This window comes from Schistocerca nitens, chromosome 9 (genome assembly GCF_023898315.1).
Source record: "Schistocerca nitens isolate TAMUIC-IGC-003100 chromosome 9, iqSchNite1.1, whole genome shotgun sequence".
Lineage (NCBI taxonomy): Eukaryota > Metazoa > Arthropoda > Insecta > Orthoptera > Acrididae > Schistocerca > Schistocerca nitens.
In genome coordinates, this window is record NC_064622.1 from 59,228,390 (window position 1) to 59,249,711 (window position 21,322).

Sequence of the window (21,322 nt, forward strand, 5' to 3'; positions counted from 1 at the left end):
ACAAAATAGGTTTACTGTCAGTACAAGTTTAAAATATACTGACGTCCGATCTAATTTTACAGCATTATGTAGTGAGCGAATTAGCGTATCGAAGGAGTGTGCTATCGTCTAGCAGGATTTATGTCGAGCGAATGAGGATAGAAGTTTGCTGCAGTGTGGCACTGAAGTAAACTTCTAGTTGAGTGGCAAGGGCTAAATGTGCACATCGTGAACCGTGCATGTTATTTATCAAATCCAGATGTATTTGGCCCGAAAGGCAATCACGTCGTGCGTGCGCAATTGCTCCTTAAAATGTGCACAACTGAGGGTGTGCTCGCGAGCCTGGCGCCAAGTTTCTTGGAGTCTAGAGGAACAGTAGCGCCGTAGATTTAAGTGCCATATCTTTCAGACTGCAGCACCTATGTTACGTTTGACAGCATTCAAAGAAAAATACATAATAAATTCGCATTGTGTCGGAAATTGGGATGTTCACATGCTTTTGTGCTCTTATACAGCAGCCGCCACTGATGACGATGATGACTGTATCTGTATTTTTACAATGAAGTACAATAAATATGTAACGTTTATGTTCTGAGCTCAAATTATCTACATCATTATTTTAAAAGTTACACTTGCTGTATTACTGAGACGCATGTATTTGAGGAGCAGCTAACAAAATCAGTGCTACGATACTGCATTTGGCACATTGTATTTACTGAACCTATGTCTAGTGAAGCTAGAAATTACAGTTCTTACACTGAAAGTACATAATCAAATCTGAACCTCAACAAACTCAGGCAGAATGGCATCCACTAGCCCAAGTCGCCACCATCACCGCCGTTGTCGTCGACGTTACCGCCGTCGCCGTCGTCGTTACCGCCGTTGCCGTCGTCGTTACCGCCGTTGCCGTCGTCGTTACCGCCACTGACGTCGTAGTTACCGCCACTGACGTCGTAGTTACCGTCGTTGCCGTCGTCGTTACCGTCGTTGCCGTCGTCGTTACCGTCGTTGCCGTCGACGTTACCGTCGTTGCCGTCGACGTTACCGCCGTTGCCGTCGTCGTTACCGCAGGCGCAGCTGGCTTTACCGCCGTCGCCGTCGTCGTTACCGCCGTCGCCGTCGTCGTTACCGCCACTGACGTCGTCGTTACCGCCGTTGCCGTAGTCGTTACCGCCGTTGCCGTCGTCGTTACCGCCACTGACGTCGTTACCGCCGTTGCCGTCGTCGTTACCGCCGTTGCCGTCGTCGTTACCGCCACTGACGTCGTCGTTACCGCCGTTGCCGTCGTCGTTACCGCCGCTGCCGTCGTCGTTACCGCCTTCGTCGTCGGCATCTCCGGCGTCGCTGCCTGACACTACATCACTCCGCGATGTGCCAGGCGTCGCCTCCTTATCTCCCTTCATCTTGCTTGTGAGGGCAGGTTTATTAACTTTTATGATGGGGATCAAGCGCTCACTCCCTCGCGCAAGTCGGTCAGTCTCCTGCAAAATTTCTGTGTTAGAACGCCATTATACTGCGCTTCTCCATATTTAACGTTAATTTTGTGCATAGCGAGACATACATTTGATTCAAGCGAAGCAGCTATAAATGCAAACCAAATTATCCTTATACAGGATATTCATCTGCCCCTGCCGATGTCGCTTTATGCAATCCCCAATGTGACAGCCGGCGTTAAAAACACGCGCGAGATTTTAACGTTCTCTCACTCGCTGCGTGCAAATTGTTGCTCCTACAGAAAAAGTGAAGAGGACTCTTGTGTAGCAAATTTAATGTAGCTTACACGGGAAAACCTTTTCGCTAGAGGACGTTGTTTTCTAGTTACGTTGTTCATGGCTCTCCCTCCTAACACTGCACAGACGTTTGCGACTGCACGAATTACTTCCCACATTCGACCTTTTTTGGTGTTCATTGACTGACTTTATTATGCCACCGACACCTGACAGTTTTGTGAATTTTAACAGCATAAAGTAACTAATTATGTGGTTGTATTCATTAGGCCTTCTGGCTACGAAACTACTGTGTTTGTAAGGGTTAAGCTTGGATCCAATTGTCAACGCGACTAGTTTCAGTGTTTACAGTAGCCGTTTTCCTTGCATTACCCTTGCGGGTATGTTTACCTCATAGTCTCAGGCGCCTTGCTACGGTTCGCGCGGCTCCCCCCGTTGGAGGTATGAGTCCTCCCTCGGACATGGGTGTGTGTGTTGTCCTCAGCGTAGGTTAGTTTAAATCAGATTAAGTAGAGTATAAGCCTAGGGACCGATGACCTTAGCAGTTTGGTCCCATAGGAACTTACCACAAAAAAAAAAATAGTCGAATATCGGGAATAGTTCGTGTAGTCGGGAATTTTTGTACAGTGATAGGAGGGAGTGCCATGAACCACATACTAGAAATCCTGACTGGTGAGGGATGAGTGTGGGGGTGGAAGTGCTTTCAAAGTCACTTTTGTACGTTTTTCATCAGTAACTCGAAAACCGCGGACTCCAGCGAAACTGAATTCCAGTACAAAACTTAGCTACATTAAATTTCCTACAACAAGGTCCTGTTCATTTTTTATGTAGGATTAATACCTTGCATGAATCGAGCGAGCGAATATGAAAATCTCGCGCATGGTTGTTGAAGGCCAGCTATTACATTGCGGGTTGTGTAAAAAGACGTCGGCAGGGGCAGTTGAATCGCAATGTACACTACTGGCCATTAAAACTGCTACACCAAGGAGAAATGCAGATGATAAACGGGTACTCATTGGACAAATATATTATACTGAACTGACCTGTGATTACATTTTCACGCAATTTGGGTGTATAGATCCTGAGAAATCAGTACCCAGAACAACCACCTCTGGCCGTAATAACGGCCTTGATACGCCTGGGCATTCAGTCAAACAGAGCTTTGATGGAGAATGTGCTGGCCAGGGCAGCAGTCGAACATTTTCTGTATCCAGAAAGGCCCGTACAGGACCTGCAACATGCGGTCGTGCATTATCCTGCTGAAATGTAGGGTTTCGCAGGGATCGAATGAAGGGTAGAGCCACGGGTCGTAACACATCTGAAAAGTAACGTCCAGTGTTCAAAGTGCCGTGAATGCAAACAAGACGTGACCGAGACGTTTAACCAATGGCACCCCATACCATAACATGACGATGACGAATACACGCTTCCAATGTGTGTTTAACGCTATGTCGCCAAACACGGGTGCGACCATCATGATGCTGTAAACAGAACCTGGATTCATCCGAAAAAAATGACGTTTTGCCATTCGTGCACCCAGGTTCGTCGTCGAGTACACCATCCCAGGCGCTGCTGTCTGCGATGCAGCGTCAAGGGTAACTGCAGCCACGGTCTCCGAGCTGATAGTCCATGCTGCTGCAAACGTCGTCGATCTGTTCGTGCGGATGGTTGTAGTCTTGCAAACGTCCCCATCTGTTGACTCAGGGATCGAGAAGTGGCTGCACGATCCGTTACAGCCATGCGGATGAGATGCCTGTCATCTCGACTGCTAGTGATACGAGGCCGTTGGGATCCAGCACAGCGTTCCGTATTACCTTCCTGATCCCACCGATTCTGCTAACAGTCGTTGGATCTCGACCAACGCGAGCAGCAATGTCGCGGTACGATAAACCGCAATCGCGATAGGCTACAATCCGACCTTTATCAAAGTCGGAAACGTGATGGTACGCATTTCTCCTCCTTACACGAGGCATCACAACAACGTTTCACCAGGCAACATCGGTCAACTGCTGTTTGTGTATGAGAAATCGGTTGGAAACTTTCCTCATGTCAGCACGTTGTAGGTGTCGCCACCGGCGCCAACCTTGTGTAAATACTCTGAGAAGCTAATCATTTGCATATCACAGCATCTTCTTCCTGTCGGTTAAATTTCGCGTCTGTAGCACGCCATCTTCGTGGTGTAGCAATTTTAATGTCCAGTAGTGTATTTACATAGCTGGCAACAGAAGTTACATCACCAGGAAGGGGAAGAAATTACTGAATCTTACTGGTGTTTATACAGAATGTAGCTCTGACCCAGTTGATAACAGAGTCGAACTAAGTTTGGATGAAAGATAAAGGTACGTCATTCAGTGGCGCTTCAAATCTGTGTCAGTGCTCACCAACAGCAGTGGCTAGCTAATTGGTGTTACGCCAGTCCTTTGGCAACCATGACCATGTGAGGGACTATTTGAGGCCGCTCACATTTTTATTTATTTGTTTATTGTTTTTTCTTGTACTAACAAGCTATGCTTTCCCTTCCACGCCAGACTAGGTTTTGACACGAGGTATCGTCTTTTCTCTTCCATGATAACTGCGAACTTCGTGCAGGCCAAACGATACAATACGAGACAACTAGACGTTGGGGCTTGACACAATTCCTCTCACACAGAGGAATATACAGGGTGTATAAATACTATTCAATGAACTGTGGATGAAGCCCGACCAACAGGCATTACATGCATTAATCAAAAATGATAGTGCACTGAGAATGGCGAGTTTCTAGCTGAAACATAGATCTGCCAACTATTATCTTTTTTGAGATACGTGCGTGAACAACGTACTGTTGGAAAGGGAAAACTCCCGCTAGGTAACAGCAGTGTGCGCCCACTTCAGTTCTAATAAAAATGGTGTCCGGACAACACAAAGCGTTTTGTTTTCTACGTTCTGCGCAGTGCGAGTCAGTAATAATTGTTCAGCGTGACTTTCGTACTAGGAATGGTGTGGATCCTTCAACACCACAGAGTATTAGATGATAGCATGAACGAATCCGAGAAACAGGTTGACTGTGTGTCGACAAACTGCCGGCCGTTCCCTACTGTCTGACACAGACATCGAACGCATCCGCCATAGTTTCACAAGGAGTCCGCAGAAATCCTTTCGCCGTGCAGCTCGACAGCTCAGCATGCCCCCAATGTCCGTCTGTCGTGCATTGCATCGACGCTTACACATGAAACTACAAAATTAAGCTACTAGAAGCTCTTCGTGAACGTGACCAACAACAACATGTGGAGTTCTGTAATTTCGTTCTTGGCAAGGTGAAGGATGACGGTTTTCTTACACATTTAGTGTTTAGTGACGAGGCAACATTCCATTTAAATGAAAAGGTGATCCATCATAAAGTGAGAATCTGGGGCATGGAACAACAACATGAAGTTGTACAACATGAGGGAAACTCTTCAAAATTGTATGTGTTTTGTGCGGTTTCACGGGAAAAGGTGTATGGTCCATTTGTCTTTGCCGAGAACACTGTTACAGGAAGCACGTATCTCGATATGCTTGAGAACTTTCTTTTCTCACAGTGGGAGACTGATTCTAACCACCTCATTTACCAACAGGATGGGGCACCGCCACACTGGCATCTGGAAGTGTGGGATTTTTTAAATCAAAGGATTACTGAACGATGGATCGGTCGCACCGAACCAAATGATTCAGCCTTACATTAGTGGCCTCCAAGGCTACCGGACCTGACTGTATGTGATTATTTCTTGTTGGGGGGGGGGGGGGGAGGGGGTTATAAAAGACTGTTTATGTGCCTCCGTTGCCGACAACAGTGAATGAACTGAGTCATCGCAGAACAGCAATTGTGGATGCTGTAACTCAAGACATGCTCGCTGCAGTGTGGGAACAATTGAATAACGCGTTGACACATAGCGTGCATCTCAAGGGGCGGGGGGTATTGAACACCAATTAATATGAAAAAAACTTTTTGAGTTTCCTGTTCATCAAAAAACTAAATTCATTGTATATGTTTATTAGTTTCAGAAATGTAGAAGAGTCTTTCATCGACTTTATTAACAAATATATAAAAGAATCAAGACCCTTCCCACATTGCACATTGGCAGTAGAAAGAATGTTTAACTGCAGTAAAATTATCTCACTAGCGACGTGTTTCTTTTTGTGTTGCTGGTTAAAGCCGCACAGAAAAAAATAAATAAAGCACGAATTTTTCCTCCACAGTTACTGATATGACAGTGACCTGCAGCCGGGCAACCAATATGAATATGCAGACTATGGTCTCGCAGTACTGGGTGAGTCAAAAAGGACTTTACAACTTTGAAATTACGTAGAAATTTACTGAGATAACTTTCAGAATGGGTAGATGTGTCATTTTGTAGCAAACAACCTTAAGTTTGATACACGTAGTGCATCAGTACGCCATTCCGCCTTTGCGAGCGCCAGTGTAGAGCGCAGTTAAAATGGCAACTTTCTCTGGTGCCGAGTGTGCTCGCTGTGTGTTTTCGTTTCATAAAACAAACTGTGCAACAACTGGTGGGCGTAAGTTTCGCACCAAATACACTAAAGGGACTCCAGGGAGACCTACAATTTACTCTTGGCACAATAACTTAGGTGAGACAGGTTGTTCACTGCAACATGATGAATCACCAGGTCGCCCGTGTGTTCATTATTATGTCGAACAATTAGGGAGAGCTTTGCCTGCAGTCCATAAAAATCAACTTAGGAAGAGCGTTGCCTGCAGTCCACAAAAATCAACTTAGGAAGAGCTTCGCCTGCAGTCCACAAAACTCAACGCCAAGTGCGTCTCATGGGACTGGAATTTCACAAAAGACTGTTTCGTGAGTACTGCGTAGAAGTTTACACTTGAAACCATACAGCTTCACAATGGCACAGCACAATAGTGATGCAGGTAAGGTTGCACATGGGGAATTTTGTGCAGAAATGTTGCATCGGAGAAGAGGACGACGAGACATTCCTGACCACAATAGTCGTCAGAGTTGTGTCTATATTTCTCATCAGTGGAATGGTGACTACTTACAACTACAGTAGAATATGGGCAGCAAAACTCCACATGCCAGCCTGGAACACGTTCTTGATAGTCCCAAAGTTATGTGTTTTGTGCCCTTAACAAACTGAAATGGTACAGCCTTTTCTTCTTCATGGAGAAAACTGTCACTGGTATTTTGTATATGAGGATGTTATGAGGATATTTTGTATTTGAGGATGTTTACAACAACATGACATCTACCGATTCTCAACAAATTTTTACGTCATTCCAAAGTTGTATTGTACTTTTTGACACAACCTTTATATTTAAATAGTATTCTTCCAGTGAAATCCAAGATACAAGTCAGGATACTAAATCGACACTGCTGTTTGTGACTACTCCATTGGGAAATCGTGACCAGGTGGCTTCATTAGACGTAAATGTTTTGGACAGGGCAGCAGTCGAACATCGTCTGCATCATGGTATGTCAGGACAGCAGAATAAAGAGATAGTCTTGCATTATCTTTTTAGAAGCTGGCATCATTGAACTTCAAAGACAGGGCACAGCCACCGGCCTTAATACGTCAGAAATATAGTGAATGCTGTCCATATTACCAGCTATACAAAGCAGAGGTGATGTTAATGACACCCAGTAGCATCACACAGCATTTAATGTCAGAAGTTTGAACGTAGTACGAAAGCTAGAAAATCTAAAAAGGGGCATGCAACGTATCAATCTAGATATATTGAGGATGAGTGAAATGAAACAGAAAGAAGATGTGCATTTCTAGTCAGACGAATATAGGGTAATATCGACTGCATCAGGAAATGGTATAACAGGAGTAGGATTCGTTATGAATAGGAAAGTATGGCAGAGAGTGAGCTACTATGAAGAGTTCAGTGGTAGGGTTGTTCTCATCATATTCCAAGGCAAACCCACGCCGACCACGATAGTTCAGCGTCGCAAGCAGAAGATGAAGAGATAGAGGAAAGTATATGGGATACTGAACGGGTAACTTAATATGTCAAGGGGGATGAAAATCTAGTAAGCATGGGGGATTGGAATGTGGTTATAGAGTTACAGGAGTATATGGGCTTGGAAATAGGAATGAGAGAGAACAGAAACAAATTGCGTTCTGCAATAAATTTCAGATGGTAATAGCGAATACTCTGTTCAAGAACCACAAGAGGAGGAGGTATACATGGGAAAGACCTGGAGACACGGGAAGATTCCAGCTGGATTGTATCATAGTCAGACAAAGATCCCAATATCAGATATTGGATTGTAAGAAATACCCAGGAGCAGATATAGACTCAGATCACAATTAAGTAATGACGAAGAATAAATTGAAGTTTAAGAGACTCCTACGGAAGAATCAGTGCTGAAGTACTGAGGATTGATGAGTCATGTGTGAAGTTTGCTGCGGATGTTGATGCTGCAGTAATGCATACCCCAGTAGACAGTTCAGTTGAAGAGGAGTGGACATTTCTAAAAAGGGCAATCACAGAAGTTGAATAATCACAACTACAAGGAAGCCAACTCCAAAGAAACCATGGATAACAGAAGAAACACTTCAATTGATCAAAGAAAGAAGTACCAAAAGACAGGAACACAGCAACGCAAATCACTGGCTGTATACAAATTGTGAAGAAATCGAGAAGAAAATGATCGTCGAAAGGACTGACTCAGCACATGGAACACATGGAAAAGTCAAAACAACTTGAAATTAAAAGCACGGGCGGTAACATTAAGAGAGCAACGGGAATTCCACTGTTAAATATAGGGGAGAGAGAGAGAGAGCAGATAGGTGGAAACATACGCAGATGGCCTTTATGAAGGGGGAAGACTCTTCTGATGACATGGGTCGATAGGGAAGAGACTGGGAATCCAGTTTAGAGTCAGAATTGAAAACTGCTTTGAAAGACTTAAGATCCAAAAAAGCAGACGGGAAAAATAACATGCCACTAGAATTTCTAAAATCATTGGGGAAATAGGTAACAAAACAACTACTCACTTTAGTGTGTATGATATATGAGACTGTCGATATATCATCAGACTTTCGGCAAAATATCATCCACACAATTTCGAAGACAGCAAGAATGGCTCTGAGCACTATGCGACTTAACTTCTGAGGTCATCAGTCGCCTAGAACTTGGAACTAATTACACCTAACTAACCTAAGGACGTCACACACATCCATGCCCGAGGCAGGATTCGAACCTGCGACCGTAGCGGTCGCTCGGCTCAAGACTGCAGCGCCTAGAACCGCACGGCCACTCCGGCCGGCAAGACAGCAAGAGCGGCAGGTGTGAGAATTATCACACAATGTGCTTCACAGCTCATCCATCAAAGTTGCTGGCAAGAATAATGTCAGTAGACTGGAAAAGAAAGTTGAGAATGTGTTAGATGACGATCATTTGGCTTTAGAGACAGTAAAGGTACCACGGAAGCAGTTCTGACGATGCACTTGATGATAGAATCACGACTAAAGAAAAATCAAGGTCTCCGAAAGGATATCAGGATACAGAAAAAGCGTTCGACAGTGTGAAATAGTGCATGGTGTTCGAACTTCTGAGGAAAATAGAAGTAAGATATACAGAAAGATGGGTAATATGCAGTATGTACAAGAATCTAGAGGGGACTGTGAGACTGGGAGTCAAAGAACGAAGTGCTCGGATTAAAAAGTTTAAGACAGGGATGCGATCTTTCGCCCCTGCTGTTCAATCTAGAGTATATATCAAAGAACCGATTACGGCAAACAAAGAAAAGTTCGAGACTTGGAATCAAATTCAGTGTGAAAGGATATCGATGATAAGATTCGCTGATGGAATTCCTGTCCTCAGTGAGCGTGAAGAAGGATTACAAGATCTGTTGGATGGAAAGAACAGTCAAAAGAGAAAAAAATATGGATTGAAAGTAAACGAGAAAAAAACAAAGTCAACGAAAAGTAGTTGAAATGAGAATAGCCAGAAACTCAACATCAAACTGGTGGTCACGAAGTAGACGAACTTAAGAAATTCTGCTACCTGGGAAAAAGTAACCCAAGACGGACGACTTCCTAATATCTGTGTCTGACCTCCATTTGCCCGGCGTAGTGCCGCAACTCAACGTAGCACGGACTCAACAAGTCGTTGGAACTTCCCTACAGATATATCGACCCGTACTTGCCTCTATAGCCGTCCATAATTGCAAAAGTGTTGCCGGTGCAGATTTTGTTGACAAATTGATCTCTCTATGATGTCCCACAAATGCGCGAGGCGATTGATGTCAGGTGATTTGGGTGCCCAAATCATTCGCTCGAATTGTCCAGAACGTTCTTCTAACCAATCGCAAACAACTGTGGCCCGGTCACATGACGCAATTTCATTCACAAAAATTCCATCGTTGTTTGGGAACATGAAGTCCATGAATGGCTGCAAATGGTATCCAAGTAGCCAAACATTACCATTTGCAGTCGATGATCGGTTCATACGGACCAATGGACCCAGTCCATTCCTTGTAAACAAAACCCACACCATTATGGAGGCACAACCAGTTTGCACACAGTCTTGTTGACAACCTGGGTGCACGATATCGTAGTGTATGCGCAACACTCGAAGCTTACCATTAGCTCTTACCAACGGAAATCTGGACTCGTCTACCAGGCCATGGTTTTCCAGTCGTCTAAGGTCCAACCGATGTGGTCACAAGTCCAGTGAGAGGCACTGCAGGCGATGTCGTACTGTTACCAAAGGCATTCGCGTCGGCAGTCTGCTGCCATAGCTCATTAACACCAGATTTCGCAGCACTTTCCTGACAGATACGTCGTCGTACATCCCACATTGATTTCTGCGGCTATTTCACGCAGTGTTGCTTTTCAGTTAGCACTTAAAACTCTACACAAACACCGCTGCTTCCGGTCGTTAAGTGAAGGCCGTCGATGACTGCGTTGTCGGTGATGAGGGGCAATGTCTGAAATTTCGTATTCTCAGGACACTCTTTACACTGTGGATCTCGGATTATTGAAATCTCTAACGATTTCCGAAATTGCATGTACAATGCGGGCAACTTCGAGTATCATTTCGCATTCAAAGTCTGTTAATTCCCGTCTTGCGGCCGTAATCAAATCGGATACCTTTCCAAATAAATCACCCGACGACTCACTCACTCATTCACTCTATATTGACGGGCCTGCCTTGGCCCGAGGTGACGGAGTTTAAGCTGGTTGAGCTGAAATCCTCTCTGTTGGATTGGCCTCTGGTTTCTGTGGATGCAGGAATTTATCTGCCAGCTGATTCTGGCGGCTTCGTGTTCTTCTTCTTCTTCTTACTGCTTCCTGGCTGCCCGAATTCTATTTTCTTCAGGCGGGAGAAGTCCACTGGCAGCGTCTGTTGCTGGATGTACATGACTGCTTGGTCAGTCAGGTACCGCCAGTCCTCGTCCGTGAAGATCGGGTGCTTGTTTATGAGCTCCAGATCTGCACGCCTGACGAGTTCCCTCCCGTGTAGCTTCTGATTCAAGGGTTCGCACCCCAAGTGGAATGGATAAGGTTTATGAGGTAGGGGAGGGATGTTGTCTACCGTGAAAGGGTAAGGATGGCCACGATGGGGGTAGCTACCATCGCGCAGGGAATCGGCGATCTTGGTGAGCACCTCCCTCACACACTTCTTGTTGGGGAGGGGGAGGCACTCGGACGGCTCGCCTTCTTCTTCTTCTCCCTCGGTCTCCGTCGGCACTTCCTGTGTCGTCTGCGTTTCCGCAGAGACAGGAGTGACGACTGCTTCCGAGGGGGCCGTCTCCTTGTTGTCGGCGGTTTTCCCCGACTGCATGACCGCCTCCCTAGCAACCTGCGTTGCCGCGTCGGCCAGGGAGGCGGTCGTTTGTGTTGCGGCGTCTACCCCCGTACTGGTGGGGGTCGGTGCCACGTCCGGCGTCGTGCGAGACGCGAGGTATAGTTTGTCGGTAAACTGAAGAGCGAGCGCGCGAGTCCCCACTTTGCCTACCCTACTACGTCACAGGGCGCTTCTACAGGTTGTTCCACAACGTAGTTACAGTCCCTGCCGCGGCGCGCGCTTTAAATCTATGACGACACCGTGTACAGATACGTCCCGTCTGCGTTTATTTTTAGACAAATGCGTTAAGAGTATAAGGAAAACAAAAGAGGGTAGTTTCTTCGCAACAAAACATTATACAGTAAATAATATTAACATAAGAACGGAAATCAGGATTCTACTAAAAACATAGAACCGAATGCCTATTCGTATGAATGTATGTTCCTCTATTCGTAAGACGAACCAGATATATTGCAATCAGTCTGTAGAATTTAAGGCTTGTTCTCTTTAGTGTTTCTACTAAAAGGTAGAAGTTTTCTTTGAAGGGCTGCATTAAAACTTAACAATTCTTGCAACACGAAGAGTGTTTAAAAAGTAACCAGATATTCATAATTACGTGTGATGTATTAGTTCGATTCGCACTGCTTATTTTGTCATTGCCTTCGTAAACATGTCTGAAAAGTATTTCCAGGTAAATCCCATTTCACGTAATGTCTTGTGTAAAACATCTTTCTGTAACGAAAATGTATTTTTTGTTTCACGCCAGTGAGTAATTTCCGTAATGTGGGCATTATTTTTTGGTTTATGTAAAAGTCCTCCATCGTTTGTCGAATGAACGATTTTGGGAAACTGTCTATAACGATGGGTTTCCTCCCTAAATTATTAGTTTTCCTTCGCGGCGATTCCAGTAAACCATGCGTCTTGTTTTCGCGTTCCTTCCCTATGCGTCCTATTTTGGCGAGGCTGACGTTTGCATTAACTGCAGCCCTTTGATTGGGACTGGTAATATTAGCCAACAGTTCCTTTTGTGTGGCCTCTTTAACACAAGATGTAATAACGTTAGAGACGATCGAACGCTCGTTCTGCGCAAATATCTCCTTCGTATTCTGCACATGTTCTTGCAATGCAGGGCGATTATCCATCACTTCCGGATACTGAAGTATATCAGTGAGTACACAAAGTCAACTGACTGAGATTGGCAACTAAGATCCAACGAACAGAAACGACGTATATCACTGCACGCCGAACTACACCGCTAGATAGGTAAAGGGCAACTGATTTTGGGTTGCCCTGTAGGCCAGTGGCAGGGTTCTTCCGGGGAAGACCACTTCCCCCACCAAAAGCGCTGCTCGCTCTTGAGTTTACAGACAGACTATACAAGGCGGCCCTTAGCTGAGTCACCTCCTGACGCGTCTCTTCCAGTTCCGCTCTCAGGGCCGCACTCTCCTCCGCCGTGGCGGATTTAAACGCGGTGATTGCGTTCTCGTTGGCTTCCCGCAGTGCTTGGCGGAAGGCGTCCACGTCGTCTTTGTGGGGCAGCCCGCTTGCCCTACTAAGGTAGGAGGGCGGGGTGTCCACCTTTTCCTCTTGTTGTGCCACCTCTTCGTGTGTGGTGGCCAACTCCCGCTGCTTCCGCGTCTTCAGATAGCTGCAGCTGCGCGCGTTTGCGGCGTGCGAGCCACCGCAATTTACGCACACTGCTGCAGTACCCCTCGGTTTGGTGCAGTTCCGTGTGTCGTGCGGTTTCCCGCACTTAACACACGCAACCACACCGTCGCATTCCTTGGCTATATGTCCCAGCTTTTGGCACTTATAGCACTGTAATTGTGCCACAGGCTTCCGCTTCTTCTTCTTGTTGCCGTAACCGTTTCTCCCGACTGCGTTTAGCAGGAGCTCCACAGCAGCAGCAATCTTGCCTCTTCCTCCATTCCGGCTTCTCGGCATGGCGTTGGGCTAGTGGCGTTGGCGTGCGCAAGCGACGGTAACGAAGTGAGCCGCAGCGAGTCGAGCAGCGGAGTGCGTGCCAGCTCCGCCAGTGTAGTGTCCTTTTATATCTTGCGTACGCGATACTACCGTCATCTGTACAATTGTGTCACCTCAGTGCAATTTGAGGAATAAATTTCGGAGAGTGTACGTTTGGAACAGAACATTGTACGGTGGTGCATGATGGACTGTAGGATAACTTGAACGAAAAAGAATCGAAGGCTTTCAGACGTTGTGCTTCAGAAGCATGGCGGAAATAAGGTAGACTTATCAGGAAACGAATAGGAGGTTCTCTACAGAATCGGCGAAGAAAGAAACATAATAGGGGAAAATCGACGAAGAAAAAAATGGTTCAAATGGCTCTGAGCACTATGGGACTCAACTGCTGAGGTCATTAGTCCCCTAGAACTTAGAACTAGTTAAACCTAACTAACCTAAGGACATCACAAACATCCATGCCCGAGGCAGGATTCGAACCTGCGACCGTAGCGGTCTTGCGGTTCCAGACTGCAGCGCCTTTAACCGCACGGCCACTTCGGCCGGCTTCGACGAAGAAAGAAATATATGCAAAACACTGGCATAAAGAAGGGATAGGATGATTGGACATGTGCTGCTCTCGTATGACGGAGAAGTCAAGAGTTTGGCGCAGGATAGGAATTCGCAGCTGATCGCACTGAACCAGTCAGAAGACTCGTGAATAATAAAAACAGCCATCACGGATGGTGCTGCCCTCGTATGACGACGCTAACTAAAGTCAGCCTCAAGAGGCCTTGAAGGTCCAATGGTACTGGCCAGCCGCCATGTCATTCTCAGCTCATAATCATAAGTGGATGTAGACATGGCTGGCCGTTGTCAGTTTACGAGACGACAGCCGCTACATCTCACTTAAGTTGCTCCTCAACTGGCCTCAAGAGTGCTGAGTGCACCCCGCTTGGCAACAGCGCTCAGCAGACCTGGCCTGTCACCCATCCAAGTCCGAGCCAACCTGCTTTTGGGGCTGTTTGGGGGAGGAGAGCAGACAGCGAGATCATCGGTCTCATCGGATTACGGAAGGACGGAGAGGGAATTCGGCTGTGCCCTGTCAAAGGAACCATCCCGGCATTTGACTGGAGCGATTTAGGGAAATCACGGAAAACCTAAATCATGATGGCCGGACGCGGGATTGAACCGTCGTCCTCCCAATGCGAGTCCAGTGTGCTAGCCACTGCGCCCGAGCCAAGCCCAACAGCACTTCAGTTCGGTGATCTGACGGAGCTAGTGTTACCACTGCGGCACGGCCGTTGGCTATGCATGATGAAGACAAACACTATTTAGCAATGTTCGTTCTTTTTTTTTTATGGGACTTAACATCTGTGGTCATCAGTCCCCTAGAACTTAGAACTACTTAAATCTAACTAACCTAAGGACATCACACACATCCATGCCCGAGGCAGGATTCGAACCTGCGACCGTAGCAGTCGCGCGGTTCCGGATTGAGCGCCTAGAACCGCTCGGTCACACCGGCCGGCTGTTCGTTCTTCTGGGAGCCTCCACACATGGATAAGTCCATAGTGAACATGTACGCAGAACTAGCACTCTTTAGAGAAAAGGACTCGATGCTGCTCCTGTGAGCAGTGTTGTCGCTGGGCGCAACACTGACGCCATACTTCTCTCTGCTGCCAGGTCGAGAGAAACCAAAACAATTGTCGCCATGAGGACAGTCCGTGGTGCTCCAGACGTTGCCTCACTATCCGTGAGGATACTTGTCTTGCTGGAAACAAACCTACTTCCTGATCCGAGGTACGTGAAGCGACTCTACGATTCCATATAGCCCGGCGTACAATATGTTGCTATTCGCATGGGGTCGCTGAGAACTGGCATGACACAGAGTATGGCTTTCCTGGACTAATTTACTCCACATTACAGTCCTGAGGATCCAGTTAACGTGAGCAGCAATATCGCTCAACAATAAACTTGCCAATGTCAAATGGCGACGCATGTTGGCGTACATTTCTACTTCTTACACGAGGCATATGACGAATTGACAGCCTACATTTAAATACTACACTCGCGCGTTAAACTGAAGCACAAAAGTAACTTCCTTGTGATGTATCAGTGCCAAGTAATATACCTCGGTGAAACTTGGACCATACATAGAAACGACTGTTATGGTATTATACAGAAGGTAACTGAAGGAAATACGCAATGAGACGAACAGAAATGTCACTTTTATTCTGAAGACGATGGTTGCACTGAAGACACCGCGATTCATGATGGTCCTGTGGACATTACAGGAGGTGGGACGTACTGTGCAACGTGTTCGTCAAAGCTGGCCACAAGCTTCTGAGGATATGTTGTGGTAGGGCGTCCCACTTCTCCAGCAGTGCCGTCGACAGATGCTGGAGGGTCGTTGGTGTATGTGGGCATGCTACCGTATATCTCCCAAACGCATCCCACACGTGCTCATTGGGATTCAAATCGGAGGAACTTGGAGGCCAGTCCATTCGCTCAGCATCCTCTCTTTCCACCTGTGTGCGGTTGCGCACTGTCGTACTTAAAAATGAGGTCAGCTCCGAATTCGCCACTGAAAAAGATACATGTAGAGAAGAAGTACAGTGTCACAGTAACGTTGACCATTGATTGTACCTTGTTCAAAGATTTCCGTTGATTCAAAGAGCATAGTCAGGCCACACGTTCTTCGCGCATGAGAGCAAATATAATCTGTTTAGTAATTCCGGACGTACCTAATATGGCAAGACGGCGGAACACGTAATACATCCAGGAACATTGTCGAACATGCTCGCTTTGGTGGTCCACATACTGTGGTGTGGGGAGGCATATCGTCCCATAGGCGTACGGATCTCCAACTGTTTGAACACGGTACACTCAGCGTTCAACGTTATTGTGACACCGCAATCCTTTCCCATGTGCCTCTTTTCAGGGGTCCATTTGGACCGGGATTCATTTTTATGGATGACGATACGCGACCGCATTTAAGAGACACGTGGACGAGCCAATGGACAGAGTGGACTGGTATGCCAGTTCCCCTGAATGGAAAACCATCGAACATATCTGGGATGCGTTGGGGGATATATTGTAGCATGTCCACACGCACCAGCGACCGTCCAGCACTTGTCAACGGCGGAGGAATGGCACGCCCTACCGCAACAACTCACACCACCCTCGTAGCCAGCATGGGAGCACCTTGCAGAGCATACACTGCCGTCCGTGTTGATCACTCCCCCTCTCAAGAACCACTTCCCATCTTTTATAATGTCCAGGGGACCATCATGAATCACGGTGTCTCCATTGTAATTCTTGTGTTTGAATGAAAACGTTGTTTCCGTTCGTCTCATCGCGTATTTCTTACACTCGTCCTTTGGACTGCTCTATAGCTCTTCTTTCTATGTACTGTACAAGTTTCATACAGCTATGTCACTTGGCAATGCCACAGCATGCGAACTTCACTCTCTTTAACTTTCCCACGCCAGCGTCTTTCTGACGGAGAGTCCCGACTTGTACGAGGGTAATCCCAAAAGTAAGGTCTTCTATTTTTTATAACACATAGACCTGTTTATTTCTACAACGGTTTACATTAGTTTACAGCTTGAACATTTAGCTATTTTTGGACATAATCACCATTTCTGTTAATGCATTTTTGTAGACGCTGTGGCAGTTTTTGTATGCCCATGTCATACCAGCTCGCCGCCATGCTGTTCAGAAAGATATGAACCTCTTCTTTCACCTAATCGTCGGAGCTGAATCTCCGGTTCTGAATTGCCCGTTTGAGATTTTTCAGAGCCTCACAGTACCTGTCACCGTTAACAGTGCTCCCAGTGGGCATAAAATCGACCAACAATACCCCTTTCCGATCCCAAAAAACGGTTGTCACGACTTTACCGACAGGCTGTTTTTGTTTAAATTTCCGCGGTTTGGCGAAGAAGGATGTCGCCACTGGCGTGATTGTTGCTTGGTCTCAGGTGTGAAGTGGTATGCCCAGGTTTCGTCACCATTGACAACTGAGTCGAGAAAGTTGTCCTGTTCGGCTGCAAGGCGGTGAAGAAATGCGTGGGAAGCATCAACTCGTTGCCGATGTGGTCCTCAGTCAGCATGCGTGGCACCCATCTTGCGCACACCTTCCCGTAGTTCAATGTTTCCGTTAAAATTCTGTGAGCGGTGCTTCGGGAAACCTCAGGAACCAACGTGCAGAGATCATGCAGGGCGATCCGCCGATCTTCATTCATCCTTTGCTCAATCATCAACACTGTCTCCTCAGAAATTGACGGTCTCCCGCCCCTTTGTTCGTCGTGAATTTCAGTCCGACCAGCTGCAAACTCTCTATACCACTTACGAACATTTTTGACATCCATGCACGACTCACCATACACTCGCGTCAGTTGGCAATGGCTTTCAATTGGCGCAGTCCCCTTGGGTTCAAAAACCGAATAACTGCGCGCAATTCGCACTTGGCGGTAACATCCAACGGGAGCTCCATTCTCAACGGCTGCCAAGCCAAGACTGAGCGCCTCAGCGCGGCGTGCGCATGTTTACACATAGCGCGTGAAGCACTCTTGATAACAGTGTGACCAACTGCCACATAAACAGAGTTCTGTACTTATAAAACAATAGGAGACCTTACTTTTGGGATTACCCTCGTAATCTCCTCTTATACAGTATGATTTTGCTCAACGGAACAAACTGTTGAGATGGCAATGAGCAAGAAAGGTTACATGGAAATATGACTGGAAGTGTGTTCCAAGGGAGGTACATCCACTTGAATGTGGAGATAAAAGATCTTTGACAGCATAAGTTTCAGTGATTGAAAGGCCACACGAGAACACGCCAGGAATGTTGTGTCTGTACTCGAGTTTCAGCTGTGTACTCAAAAGAGCAGTGAGTTCCAGCACCAACATGTAGTATCCACATTACCTTTTGTACCACCAACGACACGTCTTCCAGGAGGGAAGCAGTGTCACCCACAGGAAGTGCAATCACGTCTAGCCTGTGAGGCGTTGTAGATGGGAGGTTAAACCCATGCTAAGGGTCGACTGCCACCACAATGTGGGGGTTATCTTTATCCCACAGGCCGGTATTGTGAAGATTTACAGTACCAACCCTCCTAAAAACAGCCTCATCTGTAATAGGATTCATGACAGAAATCCCAGCAGCGTGGTGGCGTATGCGACAAATCGTGGCCGCGGAGGCACGTCAGTAGGAACTAAGGCCTGCACACATTGTAATGATACAGTTAGTGTCAGCTGTCGTGAAGAATGTTCCACACAGTCGTCCGTCTCACCCCATGCTGGGGGTCAGTCTGCTTGGTGCTGACAACGACACTGTCACAGACCTCGTATGTAGACTTTCAAGTGGATGTACCTCCCTTGGAATGCACTTCAGGCTACATTTCGCGCAGTTTTACCCTATTTAGCAGAATCATTCCGTAAACAGAATACAGATGCTGTTAGTCCTATCTTCTTCCATCAGTTGCTGTGAAAAGCTAATCATTTGTACAACACTGGTCATTAAAATTGCTACACCACGAAGATGACGTGTTACACACACGAAATTTAACCGACAGGAAGGAGATGCTGTGATATGCAAATGATTAGCTTTTCAGAGCATTCACACAAGGTTGGCGCCGGTGGCGACACCTACAACGTGCTGACGTGAGGAAAGTTTCCAACCGATTTCTCATACGCAAACAGCAGTTGACCGGCGTTGCCTGGTGAAACGTTGTTTTGATGCCTCGTTTAAGGAGGAGAAATACGTACCATCACGTTTCCGACTTTGATAAAGGTCGGATTGTAGCCTATCGCGATTGCGGTTTATCGTATCGCGACATTGCTGCTCGCGTTGGTCGAGATCCAATGACTGTTAGCAGAATATGGAATCGGTGGGTTAAGGAGGGTAATACCGAACAACGTGCTGGATCCCAACGGCCCCGTCGAGTCGACAGGCATCTTATCCGCATGGCTGTAACGGATCGTGCAGCCACGACTCGATCCCTGAGTCAACAGATGGGGACGTTTGCAAGACAACAACCATCTGAACGAACAGTTCGACGACGTTTGCAGCAGCACGGACTATCAGCTCGGAGACCATGGCTGCGGTTACCCTTGACGCTGCTTCACAGACAGGAGCGCCTGCGATGGTGTACTCAACGACGAATCTGGGTGCACGAATGGCAAAACGTCAGTTTTTTGGATGAATCCAGGTTCTGTTTACAGCATCATGATGGTCGCATCCGTGTTTGACGACATCGCGGTGAACGCACATTGGAAGCGTGTATTCGTCTTCGCCATACTGGCGTCTCACCCGGCGTGATGGTATGGAGTGCCATTGGTTACACGTCTCGGTCACCTCTTGTTCTCATTGACGGCACTTTGAACAATGGACGTTACATTTCAGATATGTTACGACCCGTGGCTCTACCCTTCATTCGATCCCTGCGAAACCTCTAGGCGCTCAGTCCGGAACCGCGGGACTCCTACGGTCGCAGGTTCGAATCCTGCCTCGGGCATGGATGTGTGTGATGTCCTCAGGTTAGTTAGGTTTAAGTAGTTCTAAGTTCTAGGAGACTGGTGACCACAGATGTTAAGTCCCATAGTGCTCAGAGCCAACCTGCGAAACCCTACATTTCAGCAGAATAATGCACGACCGCATGTTGCAGGTCGTGTACGAGCCTTTCTGGATACATAAAATATTCGACTGCTGCCCTGGCCAGCACATTCTCTAGATCTCTCACCAACTGAAAACGTCTGGTCAACAGTGGCCGAGCAACTGGCTCGTCACAATACGGCAGTCACTACTCTTGACGAACTGTGGTATCGTGTTGAAGCTGCATGGGCAGCTGTACCTGTACACGCCATCCAAGCTCTGTTTGACCCAATGCCCAGGCGTATCAAGGCCGTTATTACGGCCAGAGGTGGTTGTTCTGGGTACTGATTTCTCAGGACCTACGAAACCAAATTGCGTGAAAATGTAATCACATGTCAGTTCTAGTATAATGTATTTGCCCAATGAATACCCGTTTATCGTCTGCTTTTCTTCTTGATGTAGCAAGCTTAATGGCCAATAGTGTATATCCAAATGTGTAGTACGCGTAACGCCATACTGACATTTGTTGCACGCCGCCTTCATAGGGCTGCACTTCCAACAACTAGTAGAGTAGAAAGCATCCCACCCTTATGGATATCGCAATGTAATTCATGAATTCCTATCTTTTTAACAAATAGGACCTGGTTGAAAAATGAACTCGAGATTAAAAGGTTCTGCAGCTTGTTTGCTTACCTTCTTCGGAGCAGTGATAGTGAGGATGCCGTCTGAGGATAGTTCTGATGCCACTTTCTCGATATCCACGTCTTCCGGCAACGCGTACTTGCGCCTCAGGCTGCGTGAGATGAGGCCGTGCTCATCTTGACGTTCATCGTGCTCCGCCTCAACCACCACCTGGTTGCCGACCACTTTCACTTTCAAATCCCCTTCTTTGAAATGTTGGACGTCCAAGGTAACCTTTACGCAATTTGAGTTCAGTAAACTCCGTCAGAAGAATGGAACAGGGAGCATGATGTAATTAATGTTTATGCTTTGTTTTAAAAAAAGATATTTTACAAATACTGAAATAGGCTAAGACAGAACAGGAAAAAAATACTGTGTAAGTTACTGAATGCCATGCATCAACTTTTATTCATTCTAACAAGGAAGACCCATACACTCAGCTAAGAAATTTCATTAATTAACGATAATGGTAAGACAAAGATTCAGGAACCAGGTTTGAAATTTTAAGACATTTCCAGGGGCAGATGTGGACTCTGACCACAATCTATTGGTTATGAACTGCAGATTAAAACTGAAGAAA

The 21,322-nt window shown here is 46.6% G+C and overlaps 1 protein-coding gene across 3 annotated transcripts in view; it reads right to left on the bottom strand.

Moving 5' to 3' along the window:
* Window positions 1-562: 562 nt before the first annotated feature.
* The window catches only part of LOC126204471 (circumsporozoite protein-like), a 118,341-nt gene continuing 97,581 nt past the window's right edge, over window positions 563-21,322 (bottom strand). For 2 of the 3 annotated variants that reach the window (XM_049938861.1, XM_049938860.1), the window contains 2 exons: window positions 20,755-20,976; window positions 563-1,460 (listed from right to left, as the gene is read on the bottom strand). In XM_049938861.1, coding sequence (XP_049794818.1) covers window positions 792-1,460; window positions 20,755-20,976 — 891 coding nt within the window. In that variant the 3' untranslated portion in view covers window positions 563-791. The remainder of the gene's footprint in view (window positions 1,461-20,754; window positions 20,977-21,322) is intronic. The other variant, XM_049938863.1, reaches the window with a different exon arrangement.